This window comes from Cervus elaphus, chromosome 22 (genome assembly GCF_910594005.1).
Source record: "Cervus elaphus chromosome 22, mCerEla1.1, whole genome shotgun sequence".
Taxonomy (NCBI): domain Eukaryota; kingdom Metazoa; phylum Chordata; class Mammalia; order Artiodactyla; family Cervidae; genus Cervus; species Cervus elaphus.
The window spans coordinates 49,044,061-49,067,155 of record NC_057836.1 but is presented as its reverse complement, the minus strand read 5'-3'; the positions used below and the strand labels follow the sequence as shown (position 1 = coordinate 49,067,155).

The following is a 23,095-nucleotide window of genomic DNA, read 5'->3' as shown; positions in this document are numbered from 1 at the left end:
TTCAGTTCAGTTGCTCAGTCGGGTCCGACTCTTTGCGACCCCACAAACTGCAGCATTCCAGGTCTCCCTCTCCATCACCAACTCCTGGAGTCCACCCAACCCATGTCCATTGAGTCGGTGATGCCATCCAACCATCTCATCCTCTGTCATCCCCTTCTCCTGCCTTCAATCTTTCCCACTATCAGGGTCTTTTCCAATGAGTCAGCTCTTTGCATCAGGTGGCCAAAGTATTGAAGTTTCAGCTTCAACATTAGTCCTTCCAATGGTCCAGTGAACACCCAGGATTGATCTCCTTTAGGATGGACTGGTTGGATCTCCTTGCAGTCCAAGGGACTCTAAAGAGTCTTCTCTGACACCACAGGTCAAAAGCATCAATTCTTTGGTGTTCAGCTTTCTTTATAGACCAACTCTCACATCCATACATGACCACTGGAAAAACCACAGCCTTGATTAGATGGACCCTTGTTGACAAAGTAATGTCTCTGCTTTTTAATATGCTGTCTAGGCTGGTCATAACTTTGCTTCCAAGGAGTAAGCGTCTTTTAACTTCATGGCTGCAATCACCATCTGCAGTTATTTTGGAGCCCAGAAAAATAAAGTCAGCCACTGTTTCCACTGTTTCCCCATCTATTTGCCATGAAGTGATGGGACCGTTTGCCATGATCTTAGTTTTCTGAATGTTGAGCTTTAAGACAACTTTTTCACTCTCCTCTTTCACTTTCATCAAGAGGCTCTTTAGTTCTTCCTCACTTTCTGCCATAAGGGTATCTGAGGTTATTGATATTTCTCCCAGCAATCTTGATCCCAGCTTGTGCTTCTTCCAGCCCAGCGTTTCTCATGATGTACCCTGCATATAAGTTAAATAGGCAGGGTGACAATACACAGGCTTAACGTACTCCTTTTTCTATTTGGAATCAGTATGTTGTTCAACGTCCAGTTCTAACTTTTGCTTCCTAACCTACATACAGGTTTCTCAAGAGGCAGGTCAGGTGGTCTGGTATTCCCACATTTTTCGGAATTTTCCACAGCTTATCATGATCCACACAGTCAAAGGCTTTGGCATAGTCAATAAAGCAGAAAAAGATGTTTTCTGGAACTCTCTTGCTTTTTCGATGATCCAGGTGATTATTTTGTATTTGAAAAACACTTTGTGAGGTTATTAGGTATTTCTTAAACACACATTGATGCTTTCAAATTGTGGTGCTGGAGAAGACTCTTGAGAGCTTGGACTGCAAGGAGATTATACCAGTCAATCCTAAAGGAAATCAATCCTGAATCTCATTGGTAGGACTGATGCTGAAGCTGAAGCTCCAATACTTTGGCGACCTGATGCAAAGAACTGACTCACTGGAAAAGATGCTGATGCTGGGAAAGATTGAAGGTAGAAGTGGACGACAGAGGATGAGATGGCTGGATGGCATCACCCACTCAATGGACATGAGTCTGAGCAAGCTCCGGGAGTTGATGATGGACAGGGAAGCCTGGTGTGCTCCAGTCCATGGGGTCGCAAAGTGTCAGACGCGACTGAGTGACTGAACTGAAAGACACATTAGTGTATTTTTTTGTCTTGCTAACCAAACTGAAAGATTTCATACCTAGACAGGAATTCTAACTATGAAAGTTACCCCTTTCACACCCACCATCTCTTTTCTCTCTCGAAAAACCCCTGATGGACTTACTGTCATCTTTATTTCATAGATGTGGAAAGAGGCAAGGAAAAGTTAATAGATACCGTTTATCCAGTTCGGTACCCTTTCCTCCTGATAACCACCCGTGCGGTGGATGTCACGACTCTCACTGTGCAGCGCAGAGACGCCTCACCTGACCAGGAGCAGACTGTGTTCTCTCACTGCTACCCTCAACACCTTCCAGAACAGTGAGCAGGGCCTCGGCCAGGGCCGGGAGACCTCAATGGGCGCCGTGTCAGGCGGCAGGTGGCGAGAGAAGAGCGCGAAGCCGGGTGCTCTAATTTTCAACTCACTTCTCTGCTCATTACTGAACACCCACTCTCTCCTGCCAATTCCCAGCTTCTGGCGAGCACTCGGCAATGCGGTAAGCGGTGGATGACCGCGGCGAAGCCGAGTTCTCCCAAGATCAATTCTAGGGGCAGAGGAGATTTCAAATAAAAATAACAAAAACAGTGACAATAATAAATGAGCAATGTCTCTCAACAACAAAAAATAATAAATGAGCAGCGTCTCTGTCGTCACCCCTGTCACCTGGAGAGTAAATAGAGGCTCTCAGGGAGCCCCAAAGTGAAGGGCTGAGAGCAGGCCCAGCTCATTCGCCCTCCTGAGGTAAGGGACGTCGAGGCCTCAGGCGAAGGACTGGAGAAACTGACAACCGTCTCATATTCCTTAGGGCGAAGGTTCGGAATTCAGAGCGACCGTTATCTCGGGCGCAACTGAGGCGTTGGCGCTAGGGCCGCAGGGCAGCCGACTACGCGTTCCTAGGGCTCCGCGCCCTTCGCCCGATCTGATTGGACGGCGGCGGGAAAGGGGGCGGGAGGGGGGAGAGCGCGCAGGCCAGCCAGGGGTTCTGGCGGTAGCACCCAGCGGGCGAAGGGGCTGGAGTAGGCCTGAAGCTGGGGAGCGGCGCGCGTGCGCACGTCGGGAGGCGACCGGCTGGGGGCTGCTGGGAGGGCCGGGCAGTTCGAGAAACGGGTGGGCGTGTGCCCGGTGGGCGCGGGAGGGGCCCCGGGTGCGCGTGCGCGTTGGAGCGCGAGCCGTAGGAGGAGGCGGGAGCTGAGGAGGCGGTGGAGGGGGCGGGTCGCGTCCGGCGCCACGTCCGCAGCCAGAGGCCGCCGTCGCAAACCGTGTCTTCTGGCTCCACAGCCGGAGGAGGCGTCTCCGGAGCCCGCGACTGCCTGAGGCTGTGCCCGTCGCTCAGGCCCGAAATCTCCTCGCCCTTCCTCGGTGCTGCCCGCTCCTCCGCCCGGCCCCGGCGCCGGCCCCCGACCCGGCGGTAAGTCGGTCAGGGAGGGTAGGGGGCGCCGTCCCGGCTTCTTGCCCTCCCCTCTTTTGCCTTTTTCCGTTAGCTTTTCTGCACCTCACTGCCCCCCTGCCCAGGCTTGGCTGCCCGGAGCCTTTTGGTGGTGATGGTGGCGGGGGGTTGCTGAACGGGGAAGGGGGAGGGGCGGGAACGTGTTGCGGACGGGTGGAGGTTAGGTGGCGGGGTTACCCTCCCCCCGCCACCTCTGTACTCGTTTCTGACTCCCCCGCCGGCGTTTGAGATTGGGACTCTCATTGGACGCTTCCTCCTGGCTTCTTACCTCCTGGGGTGTCAGGCCGGAAAAATGGGGGGTGGGAGGATGTCAGCAGCCTGGGAGAGGAGAGGGATGCGGCAGAGGGGCTGCTTGCTTCCCCGCCCCACTCACTCCTAACCTGTTGATAAACGGTTCTCTTGGGTTCAGCCACACGAGCCTTGGTCCCCAGTGGACATTCCCGGTGCTCTTCCCAGGTAGCTCTGCCCCCACACCTAACCTGAGCTTGAAAGTGTAGCGATGGACGGAGGTGTGACGGCCCTGGGGGATGACTGGGGACCGCTGGAGCACTCCTGAGTGCCATCAGTGCCTTCTAAGCCTAAATAAAAACCGTGCCTGCTATGCACACGCACCTCAAGACGGATCCGCAAGCTCCCACGTATGATCAGATCCTCTCTCCTAAACAGACCGCCTCTTGTATGTTAGAAGACAGAAATTCTGGAACTCTGTGGGAGTGGGGTTTGCTGGGTATACAACGTGGAGCAGAGGGAGGAGGTGCTGAGCTCAGCCTCAGCCAGTGCTCCTTCAGGGTCATTTTCTGCCTCTCCTGCCACGTCACTCCCTCTGCTAAAGAAAAAAAAAAAAGGACTTGTTAGTGCCCAAAGGGATGGGGGGGTGGGGGGGGGGGGGGGGCGGGGGAAGGGGCCACTGGGAAAGGTTTAGAAACACCTAGGGAAGGAGGAGAGTTTATTTAATTTATTCTGCCCTTGTGAACACTTATGCTAATTCCAAATGAAAACACTTTATTTACTGTCTGTGATTATTTGCTGTTTGTTGTTTAACCTTTAAAACATCCACTGGTGTGGGTGCTCTCAAGAGTTCCCCGGCAATACTGATATAACATCAACAGGTATATGTCTGAGTGTATGTACTCATGTCTGTTTTCTTAAAGCAAGAAGGAAGTAACTTTTAATAAACTTAAATGCATCCTGTTTTGATTTTTTTCGCTTTCATTTCTTTAGTTTTTGTTATAATGTACACTAGAAAGCAAGTGCAGTAAAAATATGCCATTATGTAGAGAATATTGTTACATCTTGTGTGTGGTTCTTTTTTAACTCCAGGAAAATCTTTAGCTTTTTCTTGTTTCAGTCATTGAATTGTTGTTGTTATGCTACTTCCTGAAGGTACCTTGCTGGATTATATAGAAACTCCCTGCAAGGAGGGCCTTGACATGCTTGTTCAGAATGAACCTTCAGTGTCTAACAGTGTCTGACACATAGTAGGGACACAGCTATCTGTTGAACTAATGAAGTATAATTTAGTGAAAATGGCTGGTGTGCTGGTTACTTGGTTTGATAGGTTAGTGTAATTCTGGTCAATGTTTCGTTTCAGAGCAACACTTGCAAACTGCCATCTCCATACTGTGGGTTGTTACTTATCACTCGCTCTAGGTTTTACTGGCAGATTACTTTTTCTTTCCTGACACATTCAGTGCATTTCCTGCGTTCACTTGCTGTTGATTTAATGGGCAGGGACCGTTTTTAAAAGGAGCCTCTTGAGGAGAGCTGGTTAACTAGAGAAGCCTAAAAACAGTAAGCTGGTGCTTGAATAATATACACTGTTTGTTGGTGTATGTGGGCTACAGCTCTGTATAAATATATTTTTTAAACTCCTTGTAGTTATTTGGCAAAGAAGCTAAAGCATAGGAGTGAGAACGTGGCAAAGTTTCTACATATATTAAAATATGTAGAATAGCTAATTGTCTTTTTTAGCTAATAATTTAGCTAATTGTCTTTTTTAGCTAATGATTTAGCTAATAGTCTTTTTCTTATAGGGAAATTGGCACTTACTGTTTAGTAAGAAATTTTTGAAGTGTCTTTGAAGGTAACCTGTCGCGCACTGCATTTTGTAGTTATGCTTCATATACAATGTGTTAGTGCTTTTTAACTTCCCTTGGTACACAGCGGTATTGAGCCATAGGCACATTTGAGTACTATTTTCAGATTTTCTTTTCATTATTAACAAAAATTTTATATAACAGATATCTGTAAACAACACTGATTCATTTGTTTTCTTTTAAAAAAGGGAGGGGGTTCATAGAGGCATTTGTTTACTTATTTCTATTATTGGAAGAAATTACCCTCTAGAGAATAGTGGTGTTATAAATCCTTGCTCAATATATTTGCCAGCTGTTACATCTATGATATTGTTGTACTGGACAAGAATTGTCTCTCCCTGGCCTAAAATGCTTAAAGGAACTGCTGATGAATTGCAGTCTACAGTAAAGAACTCTTTCACATTTCAGAGTTTCTTAAAGAAACATGACCAGTTTTAGTTAGTACTGTAATCGTTTATTCACATGTCAGGACCACATGGTAAAACTGATTATGTCCTTAGAGTAAGTTAAATTATTTGTCCTGATCTAAAGGCTGTTTTCTGTCTTTATTGCCTTTCTTAGGAAAGTACTTTTTTTTTTCTCCACAAATGAATTTATTTATTGAGTTCTAAAGTCCCAAGTTAAAAAAAAAAAAAGTCCCAAGTTGTCTGGACAGTTCTCCAATCGTGTGTGATGTCCCTCCAAATTTAATTTCTTATTTTTTTTTTCCTAGTTTTTATTTTTTTTTTTCCCCTTTATTTTTATTAGTTGGAGGCTAATTACTTTACAATATTGTAGTGGGTTTTGTCATACATTGACATGAATCAGCCATGGAGTTACATGTATTCCCCATCCCGATCCCCCCTCCCACCTCCCTCTCCACCCGATTCCTCTGGGTCTTCCCAGTGCACCAGGCCCGAGCACTTGTCTCATGCATCCAACCTGGGCTGGTGATCTGTTTCACCCTTGATAATATACATGTTTCGATGCTGTTCTCTCTAAACATCCTACCCTCACCTTCTCCCACAGAGTCCAAAAGTTTGTTCTGTACATCTGTGTCTCTTTTTCTGTTTTGTGTATAGGGTTATCATTACCATCTTTCTAAATTCCATATATATGTGTTAGTATGCTGTAATGGTCTTTATCTTTCTGGCTTACTTCACTCTGTATAATGGGCTCCAGTTTCATCCATCTCATTAGAACTGATTCAAATGAATTCTTTTTAATGGCTGAGTAATATTCCATGGTGTATATGTACCACAGCTTCCTTATCCATTCGTCTGCTGATGGGCATCTAGGTTGCTTGCATGTCCTGGCTATTATAAACAGCGCTGCAATGAACATTGGGGTGCACATGTCTCTTTCAGATCTGGTTTTCTCGGTGTGTATGCCCAGGAGTGGGATTGCTGGGTCATATGGCAGTTCTATTTCCAGTTTTTTAAGAAATCTCCACACTGTTCTCCATAGCGGCTGTACTAGTTTGCATTCCCACCAACAGTCTAAGAGGGTTCCCTTTTCTCCACACCCTCTCCAGCATTTATTGCTTGTAGACTTTTGGATAGCAGCCATCCTGACTGGCGTGTAATGGTGTACCTCATTGTGGTTTTGATTTGCATTTCTCTGATAATGAGTGATGTTGAGCATCTTTTCATGTGTTTGTTAGCCATCTGTGTGTCTTCTTTGGAGAAATGTCTGTTTAGTTCTTTGGCCCATTTTTTGATTGGGTCATTTATTTTTCTGGAATTGAGCTGCAGGAGTCGCTTGTATATTTTTGAGATTAAAGTACATTTTTAAAAAAGAAATTTGTGTGCATTATGAGTTCCTATAGAGCAGCATTTTTTTGGTTTTTGAATGAAACTAAATAAATGATGGTAAAGTATATAACCACTGGATTGTAAACTCTTGACTTATAGTCCTCTATGTGTTTAATCACACTCACACTGAAACCTGGTTTCACAATGAAACCACGGTACCTGGCACATAGCAGGGACCCAAGTATATGTTGAATTATGCTGATGGTTTGCATAGAATTTAATAATGTTGTTTAAAGGTAACATTTTAAAATGGTCTTTTCGATACTTTCATTGTCAGTTGTTATTTGTCTTCATGTGTATACTTTAAAATTTTACTAAGTAGATTATTTACCTCTTCCAGTTTTGGAATATTAGGGGTGTATTTGTCTTCACAATTCCATATTTAAGAGATAAAAGTGTAATGATGATAATGACCAGGATGGTAATATAAAAAGTATTTCTCCTAGTGATGAAGTGATAATATCCATGAAGAGGTAATACCACCAGAAGTTTGGCACATATATGTGTGTAGAAGTTGGGAATGGTTTATGTGAGTAAAAAGTAAAGATGGTATTACAGATAGTTAAGGATTTTAGAAAAACTACCTTTATAAGAAAAAGTGGTGTGTTGGATTCAGAAAAATATATTCCATATACTTAAATATACTTAAAAAGCTTTTACACAATTTTTATTACCCTAAAGTGTTCTGTAGGAATTGTAATACTACATACTTGCTGTTAATATGAGTGACGTACAAGAAATGTAGACATTAAAATATATATATATGCAAAACAAAAATCAATCTTTATGGCCTCTTAGGGCTTTCAAAATCAAGTTGTTTGAGTCTAGATAGCCAGGTTCTGGCCTGCACAACTCTATAGACTTTGTATTATTTATTGGTAATCCTGTTTGTAACTATTGATAATACTAGTAAATGTAAGTGTAAATGTAATTTAAGAATGGGGTAAACTCAGGGGAGGTGGAGTGTGGTTGGGCAGGGAAAAGAACTGGTAAATCATACTCTGAAGTTCCTGATGCTGGGAAAGAGTGAAGGCAAGAGGAGAAGGGGGCAGCAGAGGGTGAGCTGGACATGACTTAGTGACTGAACACCACACCCTAAAAGAAGTTACAGGCAAGAAGGACATTTATTGGAAGTCTAGTTGTCTTAAAAAATTCCCAAGCACTTTTCATTTAGCATTTTAGTTAGTGTATATTTAAAAATAAAACTATTTTGAATTACTGTGTAGTAGAATTTATGTGTTATGTCTCTCCTATGGTTCTTGAAGCCCCTGGCATACCACTGCCTATTCTTCAAGAGGTACATTTGAAGAGCATGAATCCAGCTGAAAGTTTTTTTTTTTAACCAGAAATTTGGATCATGTATTGGTTTGCATATTTTCTTGTGATGCTTAAAGGTAGTGTGGATACAAATTATATTTTTATTCCATTTATTCCACAAATACTGTGTTTCAGCTTACAACCAAAATATGTACTATAAAATGGTAAGAATTATAAATAAGATTTTCAAATTGCAAATCAGGGAAAAGAGCTATAAGAGTGGAGGTCTTGGTGTGCTGTCAGGACTGGGGTGGGGGAGGGGGAGGGAACATAACCATGAATAAAACTCAGTGATGTCATTTTCTTCAAGTCAGCATTTTGTGATTCAGGAACAGTGCTTTTTAGATGATCAACTTGATCTAAGGATAAAAACCCTATTAGTTACAATAACTATATAGATGAACTGTGTCATCTTTAAAAATACCCTTTGTGAATATCACTGATTTCTAAGACTTAAAAATATAATTTTCTTTAATTATAAAATCAATACCTGTTTATGGTAAAAAAATATATGTGGTAAGTATATATATTTCTCTCTATATAGAAATACTATGTATCTCTTCCTCCTCACCATATATATAATTTCTATCCCGTAGTGGCAATCTTTGTTAGCACTTTGGGGCTTCCCAGGTGGCGCTAGTGGTAAAGAACCCTCCTGTCAATCCACGAGATGCAAGAAATGCAGGTTTGATCCCTGTGTCAGGAAGATCCCCTGGAGGAGGAAATGACAACTCCATTCTAGTATTCTTGCCTGGAGAATCCCATGGACAGAGGAAGCTGGCAGGCTACAGTCCATAGGGTTGCAAAGAGTCGGACATGACTGAAGCAACTTAGCGTGCATATTTACCTTCAGTCTTTTATGTGCACTTGAAAAAAATAGTATCATGTGATATATGCCTTTTTTATCCTCTAAACAGAACATTAACAGTTCCCCATAGTATTTAATCTTCATAAATAATTTTAATGTCTGTGTTGTATGTATCTTTAGGAAGCTTACGAATTCATCTCTTGCTATCCATGAGACTCTACTCATTTGTCTGTCTTTAGGTATATTTTGTTTTTGCTGGTTTCTCTTTTGCTCACTTCTTAAATATGAACAGTCCAAGTAAGCTTATCAATCTGTTCTCTTACTGCACTTTTCCTTGATCATACCACTTACCCCATGCAACTTCAGCTGTCACTTCAGACCATTCTTAGGACCTCAGTTCTAACTCAGACTTCATGCTAAGTTTCAGGCCCTTTAAGTCCAATTGACTGCTAAATGTCTCCTGTGGATGCTCTGAAGGTATCTCAAATAGCTTTTCAGGAACAGGTCATAGTCAACAGTCAGTGTACACTTATTTGTTAAAGGGGAGATCTCATGGTTAAGTGTTCTTATTGCAATAAAGTAAACATTAAAAAAAAAAAGTCCATCTCTCTCAGCATTCGTTTCCTCTCTCCTGCCTCCTGTCTTCATCATTTCTATTTCTCACACTAGAAATTTTATATCCTATATTCTCCTTCTATCTCACATTAATACCCAAGTTATGTTCTACTTCACACAAAAAATTCAAGTATTTGAGTATCCACTTAATCAGCATTGATTAAGGCTCTGGGAATGAAGGGAATGAAGCAGCGACAAAACCAAGCTTTGTTACAATAGAGCTTTCATTCTAATTGGGAGAGACACAGAATAAACATGTATATCAAGTGACAGTAAAAGCAATGAAGAAAATAGAGCAGTGTTAGATGAAAATGGTAGGGAAAGGAGTTAGGAAGGTGCTAATCTGTCTTAGGGTAGTCAGAAGACCTCTGAGAAGGGGACATTTGCACAGACCTGAAGGAAGTAAGGAATCAAGCCATGTACATGTATTGGGGAAGAGCCTTTCAGGAAAAGATGAGCAAAGAAGGCTATGTTGTCAGGCTGGAGTGAGCAAGAAACAGAATGGTAGGAGATGCTATCAGGGTATTAGATGTTGACCCTCAAAGGCGAAGGAAAGGACTCTGGATTTTATTCTGAGCAAAATAGGAAGCAGCTGGAGGGTTTTAAGCAGAGTATGACATGGCTAGACTGAAGGAAGAGCAAAGATGGAAGCTCGGAGGCTGGTTAAGAGACTTTGTAGTTGTCCAAATAAGAGATTGTGACGGCTTAGTCAAAAGAGGTATCAGAAGAGGTGATGTGTAGTAGTTGTATCTTGGACTTATTCAGGCAACAGAACTTACCAACGATTTGATGGGAATGTTAAAGGAAATCAAGGGTGACTCCTAGGGTTTTGGTCTAAACATTTATTTAGACAAGAACAATTGACAAGAGTTCAGACTACTGTTCTATCTCATTAGATTATAAAGTAGCCACTTGCTGTATTTAATCTCTGTCCTTCCACCTGATCTTGCTTTAGTTAGCTTCTTAAAATACAGATCTGACAGTATTACTTGGCTGATGGCTCCTCATTGCCTGTTGGCAGGAGAGTAGTCACTTCATAGTATTTAGATAAATTTGCATATGTCTTTCATGCTATCAGAATAAAACAGCTCTGATCTTTTAAAATGATGGTCTTTTTCTTTTTTAAACTACAAGGTAGATAAATGTGAAGACATTACGTTTTGTTTGTTTTTTTAAAAGGAATTCTGTATTAGGAGAAAAAGGCAAGACTTTTGGTAGGAATTTGTGGGATATATACAGAAAAGCAGTTTTAAAATGTATGTAGTTACTACCATGTCTGTTTTATAACTCCAGCTAAAATATGAAAGGTGTATGTGTATATAATATCCCTGTATTTCTGTACAGAATATTGTGACATCTATTAATTACTTGATCACCCAAATAATCTCCTGGTATACAGATACTGGGTTTAGTGCTGAGTAAGGCAGACAAAGTGTCTCTCCTTTTGAATTAACAGTTCAGTGGGGAAGAAAGTGGGGATCCCAGGTAGCTCAGTGGTAAAGAATCCACCTGGAATGCAGGAGATATGGGTTCAAGTCCAAGATCCCCTGGAGAAGGAAATGGCAATCCACTCCAGTATTCTTGCCTGGGAAATTCCATGGACAGAGGAGAGCCTGGCAGGCTACAGTCCATGGGGTCACAAAGAGTCGGACAGGACTGAAGTGACTATAACAATGGGGAAGAAAGTGGCTCCAAAATAGTTATTCCTCAAGAAGGGGCACACACACTCCTAGCCATTCTGCCAGGAGTTTCTGCATGTTTTTGTTTTCAATTGTTAAGTAGTATTTTCAGAGTGAGGGCTAGAATATCTTTAATTTCTGTTTCCTGAACTGCAAGGATCTGGTGAAGTTATTTGTCCTCAGCCATATAGTTTATATAGTCAAGTTGGGATTCAAATGCAGGGTCTCTGATCCCAAAACTTTAAACACTGTGCTGTATAATTCTCATGATCTTAATGTGACGATAAGTTAAAGAAATATAAAAATGAGAATGAAAATAAATTTAACTTTCTGGCTTAAGAGAGTTTCAAAATTAAAGCAAATCAGGAACTCCTAGTAATGCATCAGCTGATACTCTTTCAGATATTTAATTGTTGTTGTCAGAAATTACATATCTTCAGTGTTACTTTTAAAATCTTAAGTGTGTATGAAATACATTAAAGTGACAACAAGACCAGCATAAGATGAGGTGCGCTTGATCTGTGGTCTGAGTCAGGCTTTTCATTAGAGCAACTAAAAATTACTTATTTAAGCACAGGGTGTATGCTGCTGAATGCTGAGGCTGCAGTTACACACCCTTTAAGTTTTAAAGATAGTTCAAGTTGAATTAATGAAGTTAAATTACCTTTGAAGAGTCTCACTTCTCAGACTGCTACCTCTAGCACCCTCATTTGCCACCAGTGTGTTTTGCCTGGCTTACTGACATATAGAAGGAAGTGTGAATGACTTTTTATTTGATCAGCTGATGCTTAAAAGCAATAGGAGTCATAAAGGAAAAGGGAACTTTCCCTGACCCTCCTCTGATCCCTTAACATTAGTCCTGATAAACACTGCAGTATGTGTAAACCCTGAAAACCCTAGGTTGAGACTAACAGGTTTTTCTGTTCTTGTTTCTGATTGCTTGTTCTCCCCACACAGCCAGAATGATCTTTAAAAAGGGTAACTCAGAACACATGACCCCTCTTGGTCAGCGCCTTTCACTGGCTCCCCATCTCAGAGTTACAAGATAATTGCCTCTCTGGCCTGTAAGGGACTGTGTCACCCACACCTCACTCTTTGACCTCCTTTCCTACTGCCCTTTGCTGCAGCCCCCACCACATTTTTCTGGCTGTTCCTTCCTGTTTGTGGTAAGCTCCTACACTTCAGGACCTTTGCTTTTATTGTTTTTTCTGCCTTGAGGGCACTTGACTGAAGTACCTTGTGTCCTTAACTCGTTTGGGATGTCACCACAACGAGGCCTTCAAAGACTCTCCCAGTTAAAATATTACATCCTCTCCCCTTCATCTTTTTTTTCCACAGCAGGTAACATTATCTGATACACAATTTGAAACTGAAAGTTGCTCAGTCATGTCTGACTCTTTGCCATCCCATGGACTGTAGCCCTCCAGGCTCCTCTGTCCATGGAATTCTCCAAGCAGGAATACTGGCGTGGGTAGCCACTTCCTTCTCCAGGGGATCTTCCTAATCCAGGGATTCAACCTGGTTCTCCTGCGTTGCCGGCAGATTCTTCACCGTTTGAGCCACCAGCGAAGCCCCAATATACAGTATATTCTTTGCATATTTATTGTCTTTCCCACTAGACAATATGGGGTGTTCATGATGGCAGAGTTTTGGTCTGTACTGATCACAGCTATATCCCATGCATAAAACATGACACATAGTAGGTACTCAATCTGTCAATTAATCATCATATTAAAGTATACTGTTTTCACAATATTCTTTTTTCCTAGCTTTCTTGAGATATAATTGACATACAGCATTGTGTAAGTCTAAGGTGTATAATGTGATGGTTTGATACACATATATTGCGAAATGTTTACCAGATTAAGGTTAGTTAACACATCCTTAACTCATAATTACCTTTGTTGTTGTTGTTATGGTGAGAACTTTAAAAAATCTGTTAGCAACTTTCAAGCATACAATACAGTATTTTTAACTGTAGTTATCATGCTGTACATTAGATCCTCAGAACTTATTCCTCTTATAATGGAAAGTTTGTTCCCTTTGACCAACATGTTATTTCCCCAACTCTACACCCCCAGCCCCTTGTAACCACCTTATCTTTAAGTTTGGCTTTTTTAGATTTCATATATAATTGAGATTATATACTATTTGTCTTCTCTGACTTATTTCACTTAAAATACTACCCTCAAGGTTCATCCATGTTGTTTTGCTGATGGCAGGATTTTATAATATTCTTTAAAATCTCTATTGTATATTTACAGATTTAATAATTTAGGCTCTGTGGTTTTATGATTAGTAAATACTTATTTGACTACTGAGGTCACAACCCTAGTTTTTCTGGCCAAGTGAGAAAGCTTTTAGACCAGTCTTGACTTTTTGAAATCTTTACTTAGTCAAGTGAATATTAAAGCAAATATTTTAAGATAGTAAAGAAAATTGGGCAAAGAAAGTTTATGTTTTTCATCCCAGCATAGCTTATTTTATTTCTTACTTTCCCTTATTACTTGTACTTAGACATAATCATAGTATAATGTATTTTTTAATAGTAGATTTTGTATTAGTTTGCTAGTGAACACTTCTGTTTATTAGAGCTCTGATAACAATACAATCAAAATCCTTCTCTAAGTGATTCAGATTGGTGCAGTCATCTCTATAGAAGAATGTCATGTTTTTATGAAAATTTTCAGATAGAATTTTTTCTTTTAGTTCATAGTATAGTTTTTCTTTAAGTCTCTTGTGAAATAAATGATAGTTAACCAGTAGTCTGTAGAGAATACTAGATGTACTTCCAGAGGTATAAGCTGGATTTAGAAAAGGCAGAGGAACCAGAGATCAAATTGCCAACATGTGTTGGATCACAGAGAGAGCAAAGGAATTCCAGAAAAACATCTACTTCTGCTTCATTGACTACTTTACACCTTTGACTGCGTGGATCACTACTAACTGGAAAATTCGTAAAGAGATGGGAATACCAGACCACCTTACCAGTCTCCTGAGAAAACTCTATGTAGGTCAAGAAGCAACAGTTAAAACTCATGTGGAACAACAGACTGGTACAAAATTGGGAAAGGAATCAAGGCTGTATATTGTCACCCTGCTTATTTAACTTATATGCAGAGTATATCATGTGAAATGCCAGGCTGGATGAATCACAGGCTGGAATCAAGAATGCTGGGAGAAATATAAATAACCCCAGATATGCAGAAAGTGAAGAGGAACTAAAGAGCCTCTTGATGAGGGTGAATGAGGAGAATGAAAAAGCTGGCTTAAAACTCAACACTCAAAAAACTAAGATCATGTCATCCGCTCCCATTACTTCATGGCAAACAGATGGGGAAACAATGGAAGCAGTGACAGACTTTATTTTCTTGGACTCCAAAATCACTGTAGACAGTGACTGCAGGCATGAAATTAAAAGACACTTGCTCCTTGAAAGAAAAGCTATGACAAACCTAGACAGCATATTAAAAAACAGAGACATCACTTTGTTGACAAATGTTTGTCTAGTTAAGGCTGTAGTTTTTCCACTAGATATGTATGGATATGAGAATTGAACCATAAAGAAGGCTGAGAGCTGAAGGATGATGGATGCTTTTGAACTGTGGTGTTAGAGGAGACTCTTGAGAGTCCCTTGGACATCAAAGAGACCAAACCAGTCAATCCTAAAAGAAATCAACCCTGAATATTCATTGGGAGGACTGATGCTGAAGCTGAAGCTCCAATACTTTGGCCCCTTGATGGGAAGAGCTGACTCACTGGAAAAGACTTTGATACTGGGAAAGATTGAGGGCAGGAGGAGAAGGGGGGTACCAGAGAATGAGATGATTAGATGGCGTCATCAACTCAATGGACATGGGTTTGAGCAAACTCCGGGAGATAGTGAGGAACTGGGAAGCCTGGCATGCGGCAGCCTATGGGGTTGCAGAGTCAGACACAACTTGGCGACTAAACAGGTTTTTCTTTAGGTCTGTTGTGAAATAAAATATTCTGTAGGAGGAAGCACTTAACATTTTTGTCTGCTGACTCCCACCTTTCAACTTTATTTCAATTAGCAATTTTCAATTTAAGTTGAAGCTGTAGTAACAACATAGAGCCTGTATCATGCCTGCCAGTCTTTGCTTGATTTAAAATTTATGTTTTCAACTAGTAATTTTAAGTATTTCTCAACACCACAAAGTAGGAGACAGACAAGGTGAAGTAGTCTTGTTATGGGTGTTTTAAAATGTTGTTTATCAGGAGTTCCCTGGTTGGTGGTTAGGATTCTGTGCTTTCATTGTCATGGTCTCAGTTTAATGCCTGGCTGCATAGCTTGGCCAAAATAATAATAAATAAGTAAAATGTTGTTTATCAACTTAATAAAGTTGATTGTTAATAAGCATATGATAAGAGTAGTTTCAGAGGTTGAGATTGAAATGTGTGTGTTTTTTAGGTGATCATGAATCAGACAGATAAAAATCAACAAGAAATCCCATCATACCTTAGCGATGAACCACCAGAAGGTAAGTACGCATCTGTAACAGTAAGAATGAAAAAACATCCTAGTGAATTAAAGTTCAGATTGTCTTTATTAAAGTAACAACCTGTTTTGTCAGCAAGTGTGTTCCAAAAATACTTAAACACTTAGCTTTTAATAAGAAAGCATAGATATTATGAATAGGGACACTATGTAACTGTTTTATTGTTTAAGATCTATTTTTCTGCTACTCTTTTCTTCTTCTAAGACCATTTCACAAGTAGAGCATCCTTTCATATGTAAAGAATTGGGTGGGGTGCAGAGGAAGGAGGGACTGCAAAAACTTAATTCAGGAGGCACTTGAGATTTGTTAAACTCCTGTTATTGACTATGTTATAATAGGTAACTTCCTTTTTTAATATATGGTCTTGGGGTTTGCTTAATTTATTTTTTAGTTTGAAAATCGTGACATCAGGAATCATTCTCATCTTTACTTCAGAAATCTTTGGAAACACTAAACGCACACCTGAATGTCCCGACTATACACAGAAACAACTAGCTGTTTTCTTTGCTTTATTCTTTAGGGACTAAAACTCTGGAGTATTGAAGAGAAAAGTTAGGGCTCAATGAGAAAGTAAATAAGGACTTGTGAGAAAGATGTCAGGAAAGAGATAAAGGCTGTCCAGGAGCATGACTGTTAAGGAAGACACCAGCCTCAGCAGTGTCTTTACATTGGCAGCCTGTTAAACAAAAGTAGTCTGCAAAGTGAATAATTTATATGGTGGTAATTAAGAGCACAGTGATAACAGTATTAAAATTTGTCTGATTTGACGGAGAAAAATTGTCTTCATTAAATGCATGTACACCAAATTTAGCATAGAAGGATAATACTAATGAGGTATTCAGCATGAGGTTTTTATGTTTTATACTCAAGATCCCCCCCACCCCTTTTCCTAGTGTTACTAACCCTGATTACAGAAGAATTACCACTTATGTAATTCTTTCCATCATAATTTTATAATATATTCAAATGTTTATATGTGTCTTAAGTCTCTTATTTCAGCTATTTTAAAATTTATATTAACTATGCTTATTATTCAGTTTCAATTAAAAAATTGGTTTTATAAATTTAACTATTGCTGTATCTTTATAAGTGAGCAATTTTGACTAAGCAGTGAGGCTTTGTTCCTTGTAAAATGATGTAAACTCTCCAAACAATGAGAAGAAAATGTTACTCAAGGTAAATTTGTGCCTTGTGTATTTAAAGAAACTCTATTTTCAGAATTTTTTCTCTTTTAAATATTGTTGGTTTCCCAGAGTTATCTGATAACCACGATTTAGTAGCTTTGGTAGTCTCAGTTGAACCTATTTATCCATGAGTTTACCTTTCTTGTGTGAGATTATACCTTTTTAGTGGTTATAGTCTGACTTTTTATAGTTACCAAGTGTTTTTTCATGAAGTTAAAAAAAAATAAAAACACCACTGCTCATGTGTTGTTGCTGCCTGAGTCACTAGATTATGAAGGAGAAAAGATCTCTGTGTATTTGAGGGTGGCAGAAACGAATTTTTATGACGTCTTCCTGCTAGTCATTTTATGCTGGGGTTTGGGTTACATGCCAATTTGAGTGCCTCTATTAAACAAACAAAAAACTCATGACAGTAAATCTGAATTTCTCATATTGATGCTCCTTTTCTGGGAGTATATGAAGAGTTTTTACAAACTAGATGCTTAAATCACATATTCTATTCTATAAAAATTACTGAGGCTGTGGAAATATTAACCATAGCTATGGTTTTCTCATTACAAAAAAGATTTTATGTAGGTGATGAATAATTTTCCTGTTTTTACATATAGTATTAGCTCTTAAAATACATTATGAAGGAGCGCATAGAATAGAAACCCAAATATACTTAAATAAGTGGTTCTCCAATTATTTCATCTTGGGATGCTTTCTACTTTCAAAACTTGAGGATTCCAAAGAGCTTGTGTCTTTGTTGGTTCTTGCCATATTAACAATAAAAACAGAAACTAAGTATTTTACTATGAAGAGAATTCAACAGGCCCATATAAATATAACACATTTTTTGAAAAATATACAACTATTTTCAAAAAAAAAAAAGAAAAATAACATTGTGAGCAGAGTGACATTTTGTTTGTGGCAGTGCCTTGGCTTGCAGGATTTTAGTTCCCCAACGAGGGAATGAACCGAGGCCCTCGGCATTGAAAGGGTGGGGTCCTAACCACTGAACCAGCGGGGAATTCCTCACATTGTTTTAAAATTTTTGCAGATCTGTTTAATATTTGGATTAATAGAAGAGAGCTAGATTCTCATAGTTGCTTCTGTGTTTAGTCTGTTGTGTTACTGCACATCATTAAGCTTCTGGAAAATCCTGTTGTAGACTCGTGACAGAATGAAAGTGAAAAGACATGTTAACACTGATGTGTTAGTATTACTATGAAAGCAGTTTGTAACCCCTTAAATAGTCCTGGGGATACTCAGGGGTTCCAGACCACACCTTGAGAACCAGTGCTTTAAATGAGGAAGCTTTTTTCAATAATGACTGAATTCTATCAAGGAAATAAGGGCTAAATATATTTATCTTTTTTTCATCCTTTTAGGTTCTAAAACAAAGCTTTTTAAAAAATTAACAGCAACAAAACTGTAAATCAAGGAAACACTTAAACTAGTTTTCTATTTTATGAAAGTTGTCAAGTCTTTAAAGCATTTCTTCTCATAGATACTAAGACTTAGCATTGGACCAAGATGGTTTAAAAACATGGACAGTTATACCCTTGAGGGAATAGCTCTTCCTGTCTTGATCAGATTTGTGTTTATTTGGTTGACCTTATCAGTACAGTCTCCTGATTGTTAGGAAGTCAGGCTACTCAGTGATTTGTACTGTTTTTATAAAGACTTACATTTGACTGTCTTATATTTTCTCTCATTAGGTTCAATGAAAGATCACCCACAACAGCAACCAGGCATGCTGTCCCGTGTGACTGGGGGTATCTTCAGTGTTACAAAGGGAGCTGTTGGTGCCACCATTGGTGGCGTGGCTTGGATTGGTGGAAAGAGTCTGGAGGTGACCAAAACAGCTGTCACAACTGTGCCTTCCATGGGAATAGGGCTGGTGAAAGGGGGCGTGTCTGCTGTGGCTGGAGGTGTTACAGCTGTTGGGTCTGCTGTTGTAAACAAAGTGCCCTTAACAGGAAAGAAAAAAGACAAATCTGACTAAAATATGGAGATACAGTTGTTCTCCACAGCATTATGATGCCAGTGGCATTGAATTGCTAAATTATGGACTACAACCGAGTCACCTGTTTTGGACGTTTATCTTCTAACTGCTGTGTTGAAAGTATTGATGACTGACTGACTGGCTTTTGTCTAAAAAGAAGAGACCAATACTAGCACAGTGTATGAAGGTTTCTCATACTTAAATTCCAGCTTTTTATCTGGTAAAATGTTACACTTATTCAGTTGTAACTGAAGATATGGTGTATTTGAATATTTACTATATAAGTCTTTCAGTTTAACTAAAAATGTGAAAGTTGAATTTAGTGGATGATCTTTACAGTTCCATATGTATAATGTGCCAGGTAACTCATCTGCCCCTTAAGAAGGGAACCTTGAACTACATAAACTGTACCTTTGATGTGCCTAATAGTTTCAAATGTTTTAATTAGTTTTTTTTAATAACCATAGTTGATTAGACCAAGAGGCATTCTTTTATTATTTAAGGTGGTAAAAGTAGCAGGAACTAGAGAAGGTTAAAAGAAAAGATTCATGGTTTTGTGAGTATTAACCATCTTGTATTAGACATGCATTATATTAATTTAATCATTGATGCCTTACAAAAGAAAACATCTTTTCTAATGCCCTGAATATGTGCGGTTCTTAGGATTATTATTATATATGGATTCTTTCAAAAGTTGTTTGTGAAATTAGTTTTTCCTCAAGAATCTCAGGATTAGTGGGGTAAAGGCATTTCTTGCTCTCAGCAGGTAAGACAGTGCTTGTTAACAGTCAGTAGTTATACCAAATTGTACACTTCAACCTGGGTTCATGCTCCATCATTAATAAACCTTACAGTGCCTAAGGAACATTTCTTTGCTGGTCAGAAGCTATGTTAAAAGAGTTTCATATTAAGGAGGAACACATGAATCATTTTAAGTTCTTAAGAATTATCTGAAGCATCCAAGATATAAAAAGAATCCTTCACATCTATTTTGTCTCACATGCTTACATACTCAGTTGTGCCCAACTCTCTGTGACTCCATGGACTATAACCCATCAAGTTCCTTTGTCCATGGAATTTTTCAGGCAAGAATACTGAAGTGGGTTGTGATTTCCTATTCCAGGGGATCTTCCCAACACAGGGAGCAAACCCATGTCTTGTGCTTGGCAGATGGATTCTTAACCACTTGTGCCACCTGGCACAAGGATGGCTTAAATTATTAGCAGTACCCCTTTTAAAAAACACAGTAAAAGCAACTATGGATATGTGACTTAAATTGAATGGAATGGGCTCCACAGATTAATGCTGAAGATTAAGTATATTGATAAGTGCTATCAATGTTTGACAGGCTTTTAAAATGTTATCTTACAGTCCTTTAAAGCAGCAGTAGACTTTGTATCATTTTCCACATCAACTTCAGGCAGGGAATTGAATTTTTTGGTTACGGATGATAAGCGTGTCATATCTTAATAACGTCTCATGCCTCGTTCATTCTAAAAGAGTATGACTTAGCTGGAATTCATCTTTGTTTCATGTTCAATTTCATAAAAATTTTTAAAGTGGAATATATATTCGGCATATATCTTAACTAAGGCTTTAATCCAAGTTTGAAAAATCTTAATTTTTTTTAAGTTTGGAAATTTGCTACCATTCTGCACTGTTTTTTTTTTAATGAGCAAGGGGAAGAAAGGAGGTGATACTCTTAAGTCAGTAAGTCAAAATAGCACTCCTGAGAACTTAAATCACTCCAACACCCAAAGCTTAAGTGTTTGTTTGCAAACCCTTAAGAGTTTTACATTAATAATGTGGATCAACAAATGGATAAGAACAAAACTTAACTTTTAAAAGCTTTTATAAATACCAGCAGGGATTTATGCAAATCCAGTTTCCTGAACCTTTCTACCATATACAAATCTGGAACGTCATTAAGGAGTTAATCAGAAATTAAATTGCCATTTATTTCATCCAGTATGATTTATCTGTTGGTATAAAGAAAGAAAGTGAAGTCGCTCAGTCGTGTCCGACTCTCTGTGACCCCATGGACTGTAGCCTACCAGGCTCCTCCGTCGATTTGGATTTTCCAGGCAAGAATACTGGGAGTGGGTTGCCATTACCTTCTCCAGGAGATCTTCCTGATCCAGGGATTGAACCTAGGTCTCCCGCATTGTAGGCAGACGCTTTACTCTCTGAGCCACCAGGGAAGTATCTGTTGGTATATTGTGATCAAATATAATTAGAAACAGGATTTTAAAAAAACTCTGAAATTAATAAACACTAAATGATCTCAATAATGGTATTGGAGAACTTTTTCCTGTTATTTGAAAGAAATTATTGCTTTGTTGCTAGTTTATATTTCTAAATTATCTTCATAGGCTCTGCTGTGCTTTGTACCTGAATTTCTACATATAGACTTTAGTTTACTGTGTGCTTGAATATTTATTTTCAACTTGGCTTGTCTTTAAAATTGCTTGAGAAAAAATGGTTGTAATTAATTTCTGCTACAGAAAAGCCACCTGGTACATTTTATCTCATCAAGCTTGTTTTAAATTTTAAACTTATAACTTTGTTCGGGAGAGGCTTTGCAATGATAGCAGAGAACTTGTACAAATGAACAGTTAGTTGTAGAGGTTCTTGTTGAAATGAACTTGCCATTTGATATGTAAAGCTGTACACTTGAGTCTTTTCCAGTTTATTTTTGTAGACTAGCAATCTGACCTGTTGAACAGTACTAGCTAACTTCAAGAAACTGAGGTTGTTGTATACACCTGGAGGCATCTGTTATTCAGCTTATCTTTTAAGTGGGTATTTGGCACAATGAGGATAAACTTGTGTGACCCACTAGAATGACTGATCTAATAATGTTGACATCATGAATCCTGTACTTAGTGAAATGTCAGATGAAAATTACTGATCATTGAGTAAATTTTTTGTGTTAAAAGAAATGGGAAAAGAATACATGAATATGTTTAATAAAGCACTATGATCTGCAAAAGATGAACTGTTTCATAAAGATCTAAGGAAATAAAGGGAATTTTAAAACAGGATATTCTTAAAATTTTAGTTATATAGCAAATCAGAAAGCACTGTAGCCAGTTTTTAAATTTTTTGGTACTAACGCACAAACATGACAGAACATCTCCAAATATGAATTATGATGCCAACAATCAAGTCCACATGTATTTTAAACAACTCTAATAAATATCAAACATGCAGATTTCTAGGTTTGACAGCAACTTGCTGAATCTCTGCAGGGTGGAATTCAAGACTGCAGTTTAACAACCTCTGCAGGTGGTTCTTGTGCACTCGTAAACTTCGGGATTTGATGGAGGAATTACATAGTAGGGAGGGCACTTCTGTGTCCTAGGCCGATGTGGAACCAACTTAAGACTGCTTACTGGCCAGAAATGATTCAAAGGGAAGGGAACCAACTGGAAGAAGGAAGAAAATTGATACTTACTGGGCACCTACTTACCTATCGGGAATGGTCCATAAATTCTCTTATTTAATCAGTATGAGGCCCTTAGGAAGAAAGTATCTGTATTCCCTTTGTACAAATATGGAACAAGCTAATCTCCAATGTTAGTTGAGTTTCCCATAATGCTTGAATTAGTGTCAGTCACAACCTCCCCAGCGAATGCTTGAATTAGTGTCAGTCACAACCTCTCCGGCCTATGTCCAGAAACAAAGGGGACTGCTCAATAATTAGCCCTTCATTCTGCTGCTGTAGTGCTGCCTGTACGCTTGATTTACCAAGCTGTGTGATTTGAGCTCACTTCAAGTCTTCGGCGTGATCATATTTATTTGGCAGCTAATTGCATTCTGCCACAGAAATAAATTTATACATAAATTGTTTAAAGGAAATAATGTAATTTGTTGTTAGTCTTTTTTTCCACAGAGGAAATGACATTTGACTCTAGTGTTTTATGTAAGGGTATCTCCCCCTGCTACGTTGTTGATTTTGAGTATCTAAAATTTTACTTGTAGGATGATCTGGGTTAAGAATGCAAGAATGGAAAAAAGCAGAGTTTCATGGGCTAAAAAGTAATGGACTAGGATTTGGTGTAAAGGAAAATAAAGCTGGTATACTGCA

General features: G+C 39.2%; 1 protein-coding gene across 1 annotated transcript; it reads left to right on the top strand.

The window, feature by feature from the left end:
* Nucleotides 1-2,776: 2,776 nt before the first annotated feature.
* Nucleotides 2,777-23,095, top strand: TMEM263 (transmembrane protein 263). Its single transcript, XM_043880612.1, has 3 exons — nt 2,777-2,964; nt 15,744-15,813; nt 18,719-23,095. Exons 2-3 carry the CDS (start codon nt 15,750-15,752, stop codon nt 19,003-19,005), a joined length of 351 nt encoding a protein of 116 aa, XP_043736547.1. The 5' UTR covers nt 2,777-2,964; nt 15,744-15,749; the 3' UTR covers nt 19,006-23,095.